Here is a 14699-nt window from a genome sequence, read left to right as displayed (position 1 = left end):
TGTGACTTCATCGAGAAGCATCGTGGGGAGGCCGAACAACCCAACCAAGTGTCCAGTGTCAGGTGACGGCAGTGTCGATGGCCGGAGAAGGAAGAAATCAAAGTCGAAAAAATAGGAGATTCTTTTATAGTGGATTTCGGCAAAACCGACAGCCTTCGGTGGTGCTTAAGGTCATGGAAAGATAAGAAAGAGAGAGAGAGTGAAGGATCGAGTCCTTACCTTGGCTCCAGTGGTGTTTTTAGCTTCAATTTCCGACGTGCATGGTGAAGGGAATCTGGCGAAAATTGGAAGGAAAAAAAAAAAAGAAAGAAGAAAGAAAAAGGTTGGGCTCATCATGGTTGGCTTTGGATGAGGGAGGAGAGGGTTTTATACTGTGGAGGGGAGGCCAAATTCTTTTCGGATTCGACTTCCTCTCCGATGAGTTCTCATGGAAGAAGACACTCAACGGGAGTCTTTAATATTTTTTTTCCTTTTTTTCTTTTGTTTTTTTTTTGTTTTCAATTTTATGCCTCAAGATTTGTGCAAGGAGAATTTTAAGCCGGGTATCACAAAGTTGATACACCCTATTGATTCAGCAGGGTCCAAAAGTCTGTTGTCAGCCTCGAATATTGAACGCTCTCATTTGATAACAGTTCCCTCTTCCGAAACGATCAGCGGTTAACAGAGATTGCTTAAAGCACTCAGAACGTTTACATTATCTGAGTGCTGCAACCAACTCCCAGCAAGAAGGGTAGCTTCTTTAGCCCGTCACGATGCCATTTTTGCTTCAAAATCAAATATCCGATGATTACGTTCACTCCAAAGACACCAGCAACCGATGATAAACAAGCACTCCATAGCAGGAAAAACATGAGTAATAGAAATATGCTTTCTCCATTTTCCCCAAACCTCTGTCATGTTATCAGGAAACTGTGGCACACTAAATTTTCTCCAGAACACCTGCCAAAAAAGCTTGGAGTAGTTGCATAATAAAAACAAATGATCGGTTGACTCTTCCTCCTCACAGCATAGAGAACAAACCTCCGATACTGAAACACCTTTTTTAAGAAGATTTTTGGCTGTCAAAATTTTATCAGAGTAACATAGCCAAGCAAAAACCTTAGCTTTTTTCGGGACCGACAGCTTCCAAAAGAACTTACCGAGAGGAGATAGCACCCCTCCATGTTTAATTAAGAAACCTATAGCAAACGTTTACCGTAAAAGATCCTGAGCTATTCCATTTCCAAAACCAACCATCTAAATTTTGATTTGGGGAGCAGGAGAGAAGAGTCAAGATAAGAGCGTGACATTCTCTGATCGCTGGAGAGCTCAGTGGGTGCCGAAAAATATCGGGATCCGTCAAAATAAGATAGGGAACTCTTCCGATTTTTGAGAATAAATCTGCAACAGAAATATTTTTGTTCTTTGCCAACAAATGAAGGTTGAGGAATACCAACGAGAAGGGCTGATCCATGGACCAAGGGTCATCCCAAAAAGAAATAAGGTCTCCTTTCCCAAGCTTTGGTTGGAAGAGCTGCTTGAATAATTTAAGTGTGCCAAGGATACCTTTCCAAAAGGAGGAGGAAGATCTTCGTGAATAAGTTGTTGGGGTAGATGGTGGTTTTTTGGAGAAGTAAATAGCTCGAACCAACTTGCACCAAGGTTTGTGCTGCTCCCTAAAGAATTTCCACCACCACTTAAGAAGTAAGGCAGTGTTTAGAGCTGAAATATCAATCAAACCCAAGCCTCCTAGAGGTCGAGGTCTGCACATCAAACTCCAACTAACCAGGTGTTTCACCTGACTACTCCTCTGTTGACCATTCCAAACAAAATCCCGGCAAAGCTTGTTTATTCGTTGAATCACCATTACAGGGAGGTGGAAAACAGACATCCAATAAATTGGAATAGCCCGTACTACCGAGTTGCAAAGAACCATCCGTCCAGCTAGAGATAGGGTGTTACTCTTCCAACTTTGCATCCGCTTTGAAATTTTTTCAAGAATAAAGGACCAGTCACTGCACCTAGGAGTGGAATAATGAAGAGGCAAGCCAAGGTATTTGATAGGTAACTTTGAAACCTGACAACCAAGCATTTTGCCAAACATATTACCTAGAGAATTCGAGACCCCCAAGCCTACCAACTGAGATTTGACAAAGTTGATTTTTAGACCAGATGTCAACTCAAAAGCATACAAGATGAACTTTAGAGTATTAATATTTCCTTTTTCTGCTTTGCAGAATAGCAATGTATCGTCCACAAAATGCAAACTATAAAAGTGGCCGGTTATGTTGCAAGGGCCAATACCATCCAGCAGCCCCTTTGAATCGGCTGTCTTCAAGATCCTGGTTAGAGTATCAGCCACCAAGATAAAAAGTTATTATGGGACCATCCTTTTAAAGTTATTATGCTTTAATTATGGGACCATCCTTCTCAATGATGGTGTTTAGCACTCTAATGTAGACTTAACCTTGATCCATGTATATACAGAATTAATTTTTATTTCCAAAGTTGAGAAAACTTGAAATAAAAAATCTATCCTTTTTTAATTATAAAAATGTTCATTTTAGCAACATGGGACAAATCTAATATATCTCATATATATGTATACTAAAATGAAGGCTTTGTACTGGTAAACCATCCTTTTGCCATCTGTATGCTTTTGCAGCATAAGTAATTATTTTCAAAAAAATTAAATACTTATAATCATGATGGTTTTTCATAAAATTATCATGGCAGTTTGTTTTTTTATTTTTATTTTTTAACATCATTATTAGTTTTATATAGAAGAATATAGAATAAAAAAGAAAGTAACATCAGCTTAAATACTATTCCATTAATGTTAAAGTCATAAACAACATAAATATTTTTTTTGCTATAGCCAATTATTACTGACATCGTTAGAGCTTTCTAGGAAAGAAAGTGGACTAAATCTCTACATCTACCACATATATAGCATTTAATTGTATATAAAAATTTTTGTAGATGGAGAAAAGTTTAAGGGAGCACATATATACGTGCCTTTGATAAACTATTAGTATTTACTGCTACTTATTAGGATTAAATATTATTATCTTTTTTCTTTTAAAACCAGCATTAATAGGTTAGAAATTATGATAAGGCTATGGATAAACATATTATGGTATTTTATAACAATAATTAAGATTAATGCAGTAATATGGTGAACATCATGTTACATTACCGATTTCATTTTCATGTTCATGAAATATTAATAATAATTTTTAAAAAAAAATTAGAGAAATTTTATATGAAGAATTTGTGCACATATGGTGACTAAGCAAATAAATCGACTATCATACATATACTTTTTTAAAAAAATAAATAAATAAAAGTAAGAATAGATAGATATGGATCTGAATGAGTCCAATACAAATCAGTTGAGTTTGAATATTTCTCCAACTTTTCAACAATTGTTAAATGAGTATCCTAAAAGCCAATTGTTGGCTGACATATTTTATAATTTCAAGATTTAACTTTGTACTTATAATATTTTTATTATTAATAAAGAGTATTTTATTTTCAATCATATTTATGTGTCCATGATTTATTTTAGAAATTAACAAATATGATTTTTGTATATTTTCAAGGTGTTGAGAATTTAAGACATACATTAATTAGTGGTTAGTTCCTAAATGCTTCCGATCAAAAGATCGTCATGGAGGACAGTGATCAATCTATTTAAAAATCGATGCACGGATCACCTTTCTTCTTGACAGATGAGTCTCGAATCTGCAGTGTAGAGACACTGGGATGAGAGTGCAGGTGGTTGTTAGAGAATAACTTATACTAAGCGTGACCAACACGAGAAACTACTTAGATGTCTATTCACTTATCAGTGATTGTCTCAATGCTGTAGTAGTATGAGTGGTCCTTTGACTTGGGTGTCATCAGCTATTCGCAGCAAAGCTACTGAGTTTGACTGTACGTTCTCTTGATTCCTAGCCATTTGAGTCCTTACTATGTATGTTGGCTTTAGTAGGTTCAGATTCACTGTTACGAGTAGGATTCACCTAGATAGAATCTATCAACCTTGATAGAAAAAGAGAAGTCATATGCAATTTGCGAGACTGAATTCAGAAAGTCTTTGGCCAAAGCAAGTGTGAATACTGGAAAAGAGTTTTCATGGAATTCACACAGTCGAGCCTTTAGCATATGACTGACGATGGGGTCGGATAAGTTCTCTATGACCTCCATCAAGTGAGACTCATGATAGAAGGGCTAAATCATACAACAATTGTACCTAAAAATTCAAACTTTCATTCTATTGAATTGTCACTACATACTACTAGGTGTCACTGGTGGATTGTGGGACTCATTGGACGTCGTCTTGATAATCGATAATCCTCAAAGGGTAGAGTTAGAATTGTTCCAATCTATTAAAAGAAGTTTCAATGATATTGTGATAGAGATCACAATATATCTCACTATCAGATAGAATGAAATCTATGGGGCCACACATTAAGGGATTTAATCTTGAATTATCCGATTGGACTTATAAAGTTCTAATTGAATTAAGATTTATTGAAATCCTATTGGGTTTAAGAGAACCATGCTAGCACATAGTTAAATCCAATTCTTCTCTGGACTTAGATTCTTATTAGATATGGATTGGATCAAGTCTATCGCCTTGAACCTTAAGCAGATCCATTTTTATTTGGATTTACTGGGGCACCTATTTGAGGGCCCAAAAGGATTGAATCAAGTCAATGAGTTGGCAAACCAATCTCCTCATTTTCTTCTTTGTTAGTTTCTTATGTGGCATGGAATTATTGGAAAGAAGAGAGGAGGCGCAAGCCTCCTTTTTTGGAAATTCCAAGGGGTGCAGACCCTTGAAGTGGGCATGAGAAAGAGAGACGGACTCGCCCCCTCTTTTGCCTTGGTGTGGAAGGAGAGAGAGAGGGGCTACGCCCTCTCTCTTATGTGCAAAAATCCTAAAGGAGCGCCAACAGCTACTTGCCAAGCTTTGATGAGGGCGCCCGCTTAACTTATCTATTTAGATATGGGGTGCCCCATCTACTTGCCAAAAGAGGTGAAGATCTTTCCAATTTGGTCTGATTTTAAAAAAAAAATAAATTAAAAAAATAAAAAAATTTTATGAGATAAGAACTAGCCTTTTTAGATTGATTGGAGATTAATTTGGAATCAAAAAAAGATCTATATAAGAGATGGTCTCCTAGGATTTTAAAATAAATTGAAGTGAGAAATCAGATCACCTCTCTCTCTCCATCTCCATGCCATCTCTTTTTCTTCCTCTATTTCCAATGCCTAAAGGTTGGGCGTCCTATCTTCCCACATGCCTGAGTTGAGGGTGATTTCTTCTACGGTAAGGAATAGGAAGAAAGGATGCAATTCAAGCATTGAGATCGCAATTACAGATCAAGAGTTGATCAAAGGTTCAAAAAGCTGAGATTCATCTTGGAGAAAACGGATCTATAATGAGAAGAAAGATTCAAGATTGATCCCGATGGATACCTATCGAGATCGGACATATGTATAGCTCAGGAACCTTCAGATTTAAGATCATCGGTAAAAATATTTCAACCCGTGCAAGGTATTGAGATCCGATCTCAATTTTTATTTTAATTTTCTGATTATATGTATATCTTTAATCCAGGGCTCGGGTAGATATAGATTAGATCAATTGCATGTAGGGTTAAAGGGTTTAACCTAAATCGTTTCCGCTGCTACTTCAAAAAGATTTTGAAATTTGTGCATACAACCCTACCTGATATTCTAACAACAATAATATATAAAAATATTAAAAAGATTTCTAAATTAGAAATAATACCTATTGTTTACAAAAAAAATGAAGATCCGGAAAGAAAACAAGGCTAGAGAACCCCAAAATAGCTTATAAATAGCTTCTAATCTATACTATGCACAAAATATATTTTTTTATTATTTTCATTATTTTTAAAAAATATATATAATATATATTAATTAATTAATAAAATAAAATATTTTTAAAAAAAAATCACATCCTGCTCGTGGCATAGGATTATAAGCTAGTTAACTAAATGCTTTTGAACCTAGGAAAACTTAAGCATCTACAGGACGACACCCATTTTAAATTGAAAAAAATTTGAAAACTAAACCAACCTAGGCTCAGTCAACTCCGATGCTAAACCCAAATCAATTTCATTACTGTTATCCCACACCATGTATATCCAACAGATCTTTTGTTGCATCATCTGAACTAAATCCAAACCCAAGATACAAAGATATTGTCACAAAAACAAAGGTCCAATAACCTGGGGCTTGGAGTTTGAGTTGCTTTCCTAGTCATCTTTCTTTCTTTTTTTTTTTCCGATTGAAGAATCGCTTTCCACGTTCCAACGGAATTTTAAACCAGAGATAAATCTTTATCATCCCAACACCAATACGACCCAAGGCATCCCAGGTTGCCTTAGACTCTCGCCGGACGTGGTATTCCCTGTGATGAGAAGAGAGGAAGGAGAAGGATGGAGTGCTCCAAGAGAAGCTGGTTGTCAGCTCTAGTGCTGGTTTCTCTTTGCTGCCTTGCAAACACCACGGACATCACCCATGATGGACGAGCAATAAAGATCAATGGCGAACGCCGGATCATCATCTCTGGTGCAATTCACTATCCACGCAGCACGCCTGAGGTAACTTAGATGCTTATAACTCTTTTGAAACATAATAGATCATTTTTTTGAGAGTATTAGAAATTATTTTGTTTCATGCAAGCATTCGTTTCTGCTTCAAGTATGTGGCAAAAGTTTAGATAACTATTTGATTTTTTGCATCTTGTGTAGATGTGGCCTGACTTGCTCCGAAAAGCAAAAGAAGGTGGCCTTGATACTATTGAGACTTATATTTTTTGGAATGGCCATGAGCCTCGGCGCCGCGAGGTTGTAATCTTCTATTGGATGATTTATTTTATGAATATAGATACATATTATGTATATAGATACATATATATTCTAACATCAGGATGCTTTTCTTCCGTTTTCAGTATTATTTTGAAGGCAATTATGATGTGATTAGATTCTTTAAGGAAATTCAAAATGCTGGATTATATGCAATATTACGGATCGGCCCTTATGTTTGTGCTGAATGGGACTATGGGTAATTCATAATTTAATATTGGTGTGTGTGTGTGTGTGGGAAAAATAGTTTATAAGTTTATATGCATCATTGTTCTTAACTTTGCACGAATCTGTGGCTTGAATGCTTTCAGAGGAGTTCCTGCTTGGTTACGCAAAATCCCAGGGATGGAATTTAGGACCAACAACCAGCAATGGAAGGTGAATCTTTTAAATTATTATCTTAAAATCATTGCTTAATCAGTTTTATTATCAACTTGTCTTTTTGTTTACTTTTTTTTTTTAATCATATTTTATAGGATGAAATGGCAAATTTCACTACTTTAATAGTAGATATGATCAAAAAGGAAAGGTTATTCGCACCACAAGGAGGACCCATCATCCTAGCTCAGGTATTTCCTATTTCTTTTTCTTTTAATATCAAGACCACAAGAATATGTTTAATCACCTATGATGCTGAAATTTCTTTTATATAATACAATTGCCATAGATTGAGAATGAGTATGAATACGCTATGGTACCTGGTGATGCTGGAAAAGAATACATTAAATGGTGCGCAAAGTTTGCAGAATCTCTCAATGTTGGTTTACCATGGATCATGTGTCAGCAATCAGATGCTCCCCAACCAATGGTACATAATCCTGAGCTTTTCCTCTTAATGTCTGTCAGATAACCAATTTGGTTGTATTCTAATGAAGCTAATTTTCATTTCCTTTTAACTAGATCAACACTTGCAATAATTACTATTGCGATAATTTTACACCCAATAACCCAAACAGTCCAAAATTCTGGACAGAAAATTGGCTTGGCTGGTAATGCCTCTTGTTCCTTCATTCTTCTCCAAAGTCGGACATGAAAGTAACTGCATCCATCTAGTTTTCATAATGTTAATACATCAAGTTAATGGATTTAGGTTCAAACATTGGGGCGATCCAGACCCCCATAGGCCTGCTGAAGACTTAGCTTTTGCAGTGGCTCGTTTCTACCAATCCAAAGGAACGCTTCAGAACTATTACATGGTTTGTTTGCCTCAAATCTATGCCTTTAAGAGGCAAATTTGTTGCATATATGTTTCCCCAAATGTACCTGACACATTATTATTTTTTACCAGTATCATGGAGGAACCAACTTCGGTCGCACACCAGGGGGTCCATATATCACAACCAGCTATGATTATGATGCTCCACTTGATGAATATGGTATCAGAATCATGTTAATTGAATATCTCATTGCTCTTACACAAAATTATCCATGCATATATTACTTAAACTATAGATCTTTCATCAGATAAAAATAACTTAAGAAAGTTTATTTATGATACTTCTGTAGGAAATATCAAGCAACCCAAATGGGGGCATTTGAAAGAGCTCCATGCTGCCCTAAAATTGATGGAGAAGTCTCTCACTTATGGAGAAGTGAATAACACAGACTTCGGCAATGGTGTAGCGGTATGATATCTTCAGTAATTCCTTATACTTTTCCCTTGGTATAAGTTTCATAAGGCTACATCATTACTTCATGGAATTTTTGCTTGTAGGCAACTAAATTCTCATACAATGCGACTGTATCTGGCTGCTTCTTAAGTAACGCAAACCAATATTTCGATGCTACTTTGGAATATCAAGGAACCAAATATTTCTTACCTGCTTGGTCTGTCAGTATTCTACCAGATTGTAAGCAAGAAGTGTACAACACTGCCAGGGTATTACTTTATTTGCTTTGCATATCTGTGAAACTTCCAATTTTGTCACTTGTAACACTCCAAGCTAATGCTACCTTTTCCCTTCACTGCTATATAGGTTACAACCCAGACTTCTATCATGGTAAAGAAGCCCAACAAGGCCGATGACGAGGCTTCTGATCTAAAGTGGTCATGGAGGTCGGAGACCTTGGGATCCTCCGTCAGAGGTCTCGGGGGTAACTTCACAGAGAATAAGCTCTTAGAACAGATCACCACCGCTGTCGATGAGAGTGACTACTTGTGGTACATGACAAGGTAGATACTTAATAATTTTGTATCACATTTGTTCTTAGGGAAGAAGAAGCCAACTTTGACCAACTACATTGATGCAGTGTGGATATTACTCACAAGCAAGAAATGACACTTCGTGTAAGCACAACCGGCCATGTCCTCCATGCTTTTGTAAATGGGCAGCTTGTAGGTAATGTCAAGTTGCATGTCTCTGTTACCATTGTTTCATGGAGATATAGCCTTAGGAGCAGAAAGTAATCAGGATGGATTCATTTAAATGTCTTACAATGTTATCAGATAATATTATTAATCTTCTTCAAGTTATCTTGTTTGATAGGATCGCAGTATGGTCGAAATGGAAATTTGGCATTTGTATTCGAGCAGACAGCAAAGTTTAAAGCTGGAAAGAATCATATTTCTCTGCTTAGTGTAACTGTTGGACTAAAGGTTAATTTCCTTTCTGAACTCTATAATCAATATTTACATTTTGTTCTTTAGTAAAATGCATTTCTTAAGTATCTGACTTTTTATAATTATTCTTTAACTGCTAACAGAATATTGGTCAACATTATGAGCTAGATCCAGCTGGAATTGTTGGTGGACCTGTTCAATTGATTGGTGGAAACATCACAATAGATCTATCAACTAATGCATGGTCTTACAAAGTAAAAATTTTGCACCATTGAGTTCACTATTTTTGTTGTTTCAGTACATTTTGATCTATGTAGTCATTGTTTGTGTTTCTCAGATTGGCCTGGATGGTGAGAAAACTAAAGTCTACCTTGACAACCCCGACCATAAATGGTTTTCCGGCATGATACCTACTCAGAGACCCTTCACTTGGTATAAGGTACTCCCTTTTCTTCTTGACTTGTGATTTTGATGTGTAATATAGAAGTCTCCTCTATATGGAAAGAAGGCTAACATGATGATGATGATGATGATTTCTAATAATAAATTATGATAAAATGTGAAGGAAGCAATACAAACATCAGTAATTAACAGACAAAATTAAATGAGATAACAAGAAATATTTGATCACTTTTGTTTTTTTTTTTTTTTCTCTCTCCCTCTCTTTATAAAGACCACGTTCGAAACTCCCCTCGGCTTGGATCCTGTGGTTGTCGACTTGCTCGGCATGGGGAAAGGAGCAGCTTGGGTTAATGGCAATAGCATTGGACGTTTCTGGCCAAATTACACTGCTTCGGCTGATGGCTGCAATGGATGTGATTATAGAGGAACATACAGTTCAGAAAAGTGTCAAACTGGTTGTGGAGAGCCATCTCAAAGATGGTACTAACTTCTTCTATCACTTATACCCGTCAAATACTAACAACAAGATCATTTGTTAAAGATCTTTTTTGTACATAATTTTATTGTAGGTATCATGTTCCACGTTCATTCCTGAAGCCTGGAGAGCCAAACACATTGGTCTTATTTGAGGAAGCTGGTGGTGATCCCGCACAAGTAGATTTCCAAACTGTGACTGTCGGCACCGCATGTTCAACTGCAGAACCAGGGAAGACATTAAACTTGTCATGCCAAGGTGGTCGCACAATCTCCAACATCGACTTTGCTAGCCTTGGTGATCCCAAAGGCACTTGTGGAAGCTACCAGAAAGGTGGTTGCGAGTCTGATGAGCTGTATTCTCTGATTTCAGAGGTAATATGGAACTCCAAGTATAATGTTTTCTTGGCTTCCAACTTTATGTTTTTTATGCTTTTATTTTGTCTAAATTTAATGCTAATATTACAAGAGGTGAATTTCTTTCAGGAATGTGTTGGGAAAGAATCTTGTTCCATCCAGATTGGAGAGAATTTGCTGGGCAAAGGCAATTGCAGTAACACCAGCTCCAAGAGTTTAGTAGTTCAAGCAACTTGTTGAGGAACTAGTCTTAGAGTTCAAAATAAGTATTGGGAATTTGAAGAACTTCTTTCAATACGGGCTTTTGAAGAATGAGTACTTACATTTTGCCTAGTTGTTTATTGAATTAATAATGTCTTTGGATTGCCACACGTTGCTGCTCTCTCTCTCTCTCTGTGTGTGTGCGCGCGCGCGCACGCGCGCGTGTTCTTGCACGTAGACCTTTATGATTTTTTCCTTAATATTAAGGATTTGAACCCGGCCGGAACAACCTGTTAGGATAAGTCTGGGTAGGTCGTTGGGCAAGAGGTGCCAACCGAGTTTGCAATTTGCTACGAAGTTAACTAAAGGAATGCTGTTGAAAATTGATGAACAGAAGCTGGATTGGTGTGCCCATGTCTAGAAGAAATCTAATCCATCTAGACCCTTTATAGCCTGACCAGCCCAACCTAAACCCAACTAAGTTTCAAAATTTTCAATCCAAATATAATTTGAACTAATTTGGTGAAGAAAAACTCTTGATGGGTTGCTTTCTGTTGTACCCAAACAAAATTTTGGTCATGAGTTTGTACTTGACTAAGTTTTGGCTTGGTTCGGTCAAGAAATCATCTTTTAATATATTTTTTTTATTTCGTAAGAGAAAAAAAAATGATGAAAGATGGAAAAGCTTACTGAATTAACTAACTTCGAACAGACCTTTTGATGCTTAAGTAGAGTCGAGCTTTAGAATGAAAATGTAATAGAAGATTAGAGTAGTTAGAATCTAGTCAAATCGATCTTTGGGAGCTCAGTCTTTGTGGGTTCGATCTTTGGGAGCTCAGCCTTTAGGGTTCGATCTTTTGGGAGTTCAGCTTTAGGTTCTTCACCTCAGTCTTGGCCTTTACTTTAGCCTCGGCTCCGCTTTTACCTTAGCCTTGACCCAACTTTGATCATGTCCCTATGATGGCAAGGGCTTCGACGAGATCGGCCTTGGTGGGGCAACCAAGATTTGGATGAGAATGAGAAGAGAGAGATCTCGAGAATTTGGGGTATTAAGATAGTAGATCTATAGCAGTTTGAGGTCATACATGATAGTTTTGAAAAAAACAGGGCCGGGGGGGGGAGAGAATAGTTATGATGAGAGATTATAGAGAGGGGTAAGAGGCAAGCTCCTCTCTCATATTCCATGAAGACCTCCCTACATCTCTCTCTATCTCTCTTTATTCTCTTCTTCAAGGTTGGTCCTCGGAGAGCTCACGAGCATGTGGATATCCATGCTTGCATTAAATGATGGAAAGTTTGTGAGAAGTATAATGGAGTCCTATCACAAGGAGAGACATGAGGAGAGGGAGAAGAGGAGATGACGGCTCTCAAGTTCTTGAATGCAAAAAGAGAGCCTCTTGGAATTAGGAAAGCGAGATGCCTTTAGCCCTCAAGAAGAGTGGAAATAAATAGCCAATGGAGGAGGACGATGGGAGAAGGCCATAATTAGATTTGATTCTATGGGATTGGCCTATCCATTTTTCTTGACGAAAACTTCTTAATTTGTTACAATTTATCTTTCTTATCTAGATCTCCTGATAAGCATCTAGAATTTGAATTAATTTGAAATTTCTTTCTATATGTCCATCCACCATAGATAAGTCGCTATTATGCCACATCATATGTGCCTCACTTCCAAGCGCAAGCAATTTTCTTTGGATCGGGTAAAGAAAGTGATCAGATTGCTCATTGACATGCTTCATCATCAAATATTGAGTGTTACTGAGAGTAATTTTGTTTCTACTTGTACATGATGCCCATATTTGAGGTTGGTTGAGTGAGGCTGAGATGCTTCTAGGAGTAAGCTTTAAGAGGCTCGAAGTATTTATGATCAGCATAGACGTTTACCCCACCCCACTTATTAGTCGAATAGGTCCATATTCTATCTTCTACTCGGGTGATCATGTGTTTCCATCATAGCCCATCTTTTCGCTAAGTTTTCTCATTGACTCGAGGGTTAGTATTTTAGAAGTCTCAATCAGAGCTGAGGTGTCTCCCTGAGGTCCATCAGCACTAAGCCACCTTAGCCATAGTCGGATCATCTCCATGAGGTCGGTCGGCACCAGGCCACCTTTAAATTCGATATCCACGGCGGGGATATCTCCATGAGGTCGGCACCAAGCCTCTTCTAAATTTAGAGTTCCCAATCGGAGCCAAGGTGCCTCCAATCGATTGTTCTCACCAATTTGGAGGTCTCAATTGGAGCCAAGATGTCTATAGTCACTCATTTTTATCGATTTTGTCCAATTTGGCTAACTCGAAGTCTTAGTAAGATTTACAAAAATCCAATATCTCAGATATCTTCGGGGCATCCATTCCCAACCTAAAGAGGTTGGGTTATATGAGTGTAGCTCATCAGGTCTTCAATCAGTTGGGATTTTGGACATCTATAAGATCAGGCATGCTTTCTCCCATTCGATCTTAGTTTTTATTAGGACTTTTCTCCGTTCAGTTGGTGTTGCATCACCACTTTCGATCCAAGACCTAGAGCTAGAATTTTTTAGCACGACCGGAGCTACCTCTATGCTTGGATGGATTCAGGCCTTGAATTTTGGAGGAGCTGTAAATAATTTAAGGTGCTTGCAATACAACAATAGTGAGATTCTTGCTGAAGATGCTTAGATCCGATGGAGAAAGTGTTGAAATCAGATGTCTCAAATTTGATCCATGGCAGCGAAGATCAGATGCGAAGAAGTCCAGCATGCAATGCATGATGCGAAGAGCCTGAAAACAATCCCAGAGAACGCAGCACGTGCAGGCCTGCAGGAGCGCACAAGCTCGTAGGACATGGGCCCAAGCGCATGCTGGAGTGCACGGCCCATGCATGCGCTGGCTCAGTGCAGGTGCATGGGTGCACGGCCCAGAAGTGCACCCAACATGCGAGGAGCATGGATTTGGTGCGGTCTATAATGGATCTCATGGGAAGTCGCGATCCATGCGGCTGACGTGGATCGGAGCAGTGCAAGGGCTAAAAATCATGGCTCATGGGTGATTTACGTAATCCAACACCCCAGAAAGCTAGTGGGGAGCGATCCAATGGTTCTGGTGGTGAGTAGGCATGATCAGGTGGGTAGGAGTGCGATCGGATAGCCAGGATAGCATGCAGAAGGAATTTGATGGTCAGGAACGATCGTAGACTTTGATCAAGACTGTGTCTTCAATTTAGAGACGATTTTGACCCTATAAAAGACAACTGATGGCTATGGAGAGGAGCGCGGCTCAATGCATCTCAGTGGGTCTCAGGGAGGTCAGAGAACATCTCAGGGAGATCGAGAGGGCATCTTAGGGAGATCAAAGCATGTCTTAGAGAGATCGAGAGAGCGTCTTAGGAAGATCGAGAGTGTGTCTTAGGAAGACCGTCAGGGGCATCAACAGCAGTCGGGAGTGTCCTAGAACGGTCATGGAATTGAGTTAGGGATAGAGATTAAGGCATGATGTAACGGCTAAGAGCTTCACGAGAAGCATCAGGGGTGTCGAGGATCCTGGCATGGTAGGCTGTGAGAGAAGATCTCCTTGGATTTTTTTTGAGAGCATTGTATGGGTGAGTACTTCAGATTGAGAAAGAAAATTGATATGTGAGAGTGGAGAGTATATGATCTCCTTTTGTATTTATTTCTTTCTTATAGGAAAGCTTGCTTGCCCCGTGGAGGTAGGTCTTGGGCTGATCCACATATTGGATTGTATTCTCTTTTATCTCTTTTTTTTTCTGCTGCAACAAGATGGTATTAGATCTCGAACAATTGGTATCAGAGCCAGAAGGTACCAGAGTACGCAATTGG

General features: G+C 38.3%; 1 protein-coding gene across 23 annotated transcripts in view; it reads left to right on the top strand.

Annotated features, from left to right (window-relative positions):
* LOC109505115 (beta-galactosidase 1-like) overlaps window positions 1-11051 on the top strand; it is a 117920-nt gene extending 106869 nt beyond the window's left edge. For 5 of the 23 annotated variants that reach the window (XM_073256634.1, XM_073256635.1, XM_073256633.1 and 2 more), the window contains 19 exons: window positions 6314-6623; window positions 6774-6869; window positions 6974-7086; window positions 7199-7265; window positions 7364-7456; window positions 7555-7695; window positions 7788-7876; window positions 7978-8083; window positions 8176-8263; window positions 8394-8512; window positions 8602-8766; window positions 8864-9060; window positions 9138-9226; window positions 9374-9483; window positions 9591-9701; window positions 9785-9886; window positions 10121-10329; window positions 10419-10698; window positions 10810-11051. In XM_073256634.1, coding sequence (XP_073112735.1) covers window positions 6459-6623; window positions 6774-6869; window positions 6974-7086; window positions 7199-7265; window positions 7364-7456; window positions 7555-7695; window positions 7788-7876; window positions 7978-8083; window positions 8176-8263; window positions 8394-8512; window positions 8602-8766; window positions 8864-9060; window positions 9138-9226; window positions 9374-9483; window positions 9591-9701; window positions 9785-9886; window positions 10121-10329; window positions 10419-10698; window positions 10810-10920 — 2451 coding nt within the window. In that variant the 5' untranslated portion in view covers window positions 6314-6458 and the 3' untranslated portion in view covers window positions 10921-11051. The remainder of the gene's footprint in view (window positions 1-6313; window positions 6624-6773; window positions 6870-6973; window positions 7087-7198; window positions 7266-7363; window positions 7457-7554; window positions 7696-7787; window positions 7877-7977; window positions 8084-8175; window positions 8264-8393; window positions 8513-8601; window positions 8767-8863; window positions 9061-9137; window positions 9227-9373; window positions 9484-9590; window positions 9702-9784; window positions 9887-10120; window positions 10330-10418; window positions 10699-10809) is intronic. The other 18 variants (XM_073256639.1, XM_073256637.1, XM_073256638.1 and 15 more) reach the window with 7 other exon arrangements.
* The last annotated feature ends 3648 nt before the right edge of the window (window positions 11052-14699 follow it).

Source organism: Elaeis guineensis, chromosome 4 (genome assembly GCF_000442705.2).
Source record: "Elaeis guineensis isolate ETL-2024a chromosome 4, EG11, whole genome shotgun sequence".
Lineage (NCBI taxonomy): Eukaryota > Viridiplantae > Streptophyta > Magnoliopsida > Arecales > Arecaceae > Elaeis > Elaeis guineensis.
This window is presented reverse-complemented; position numbering and strand designations above follow the sequence as displayed.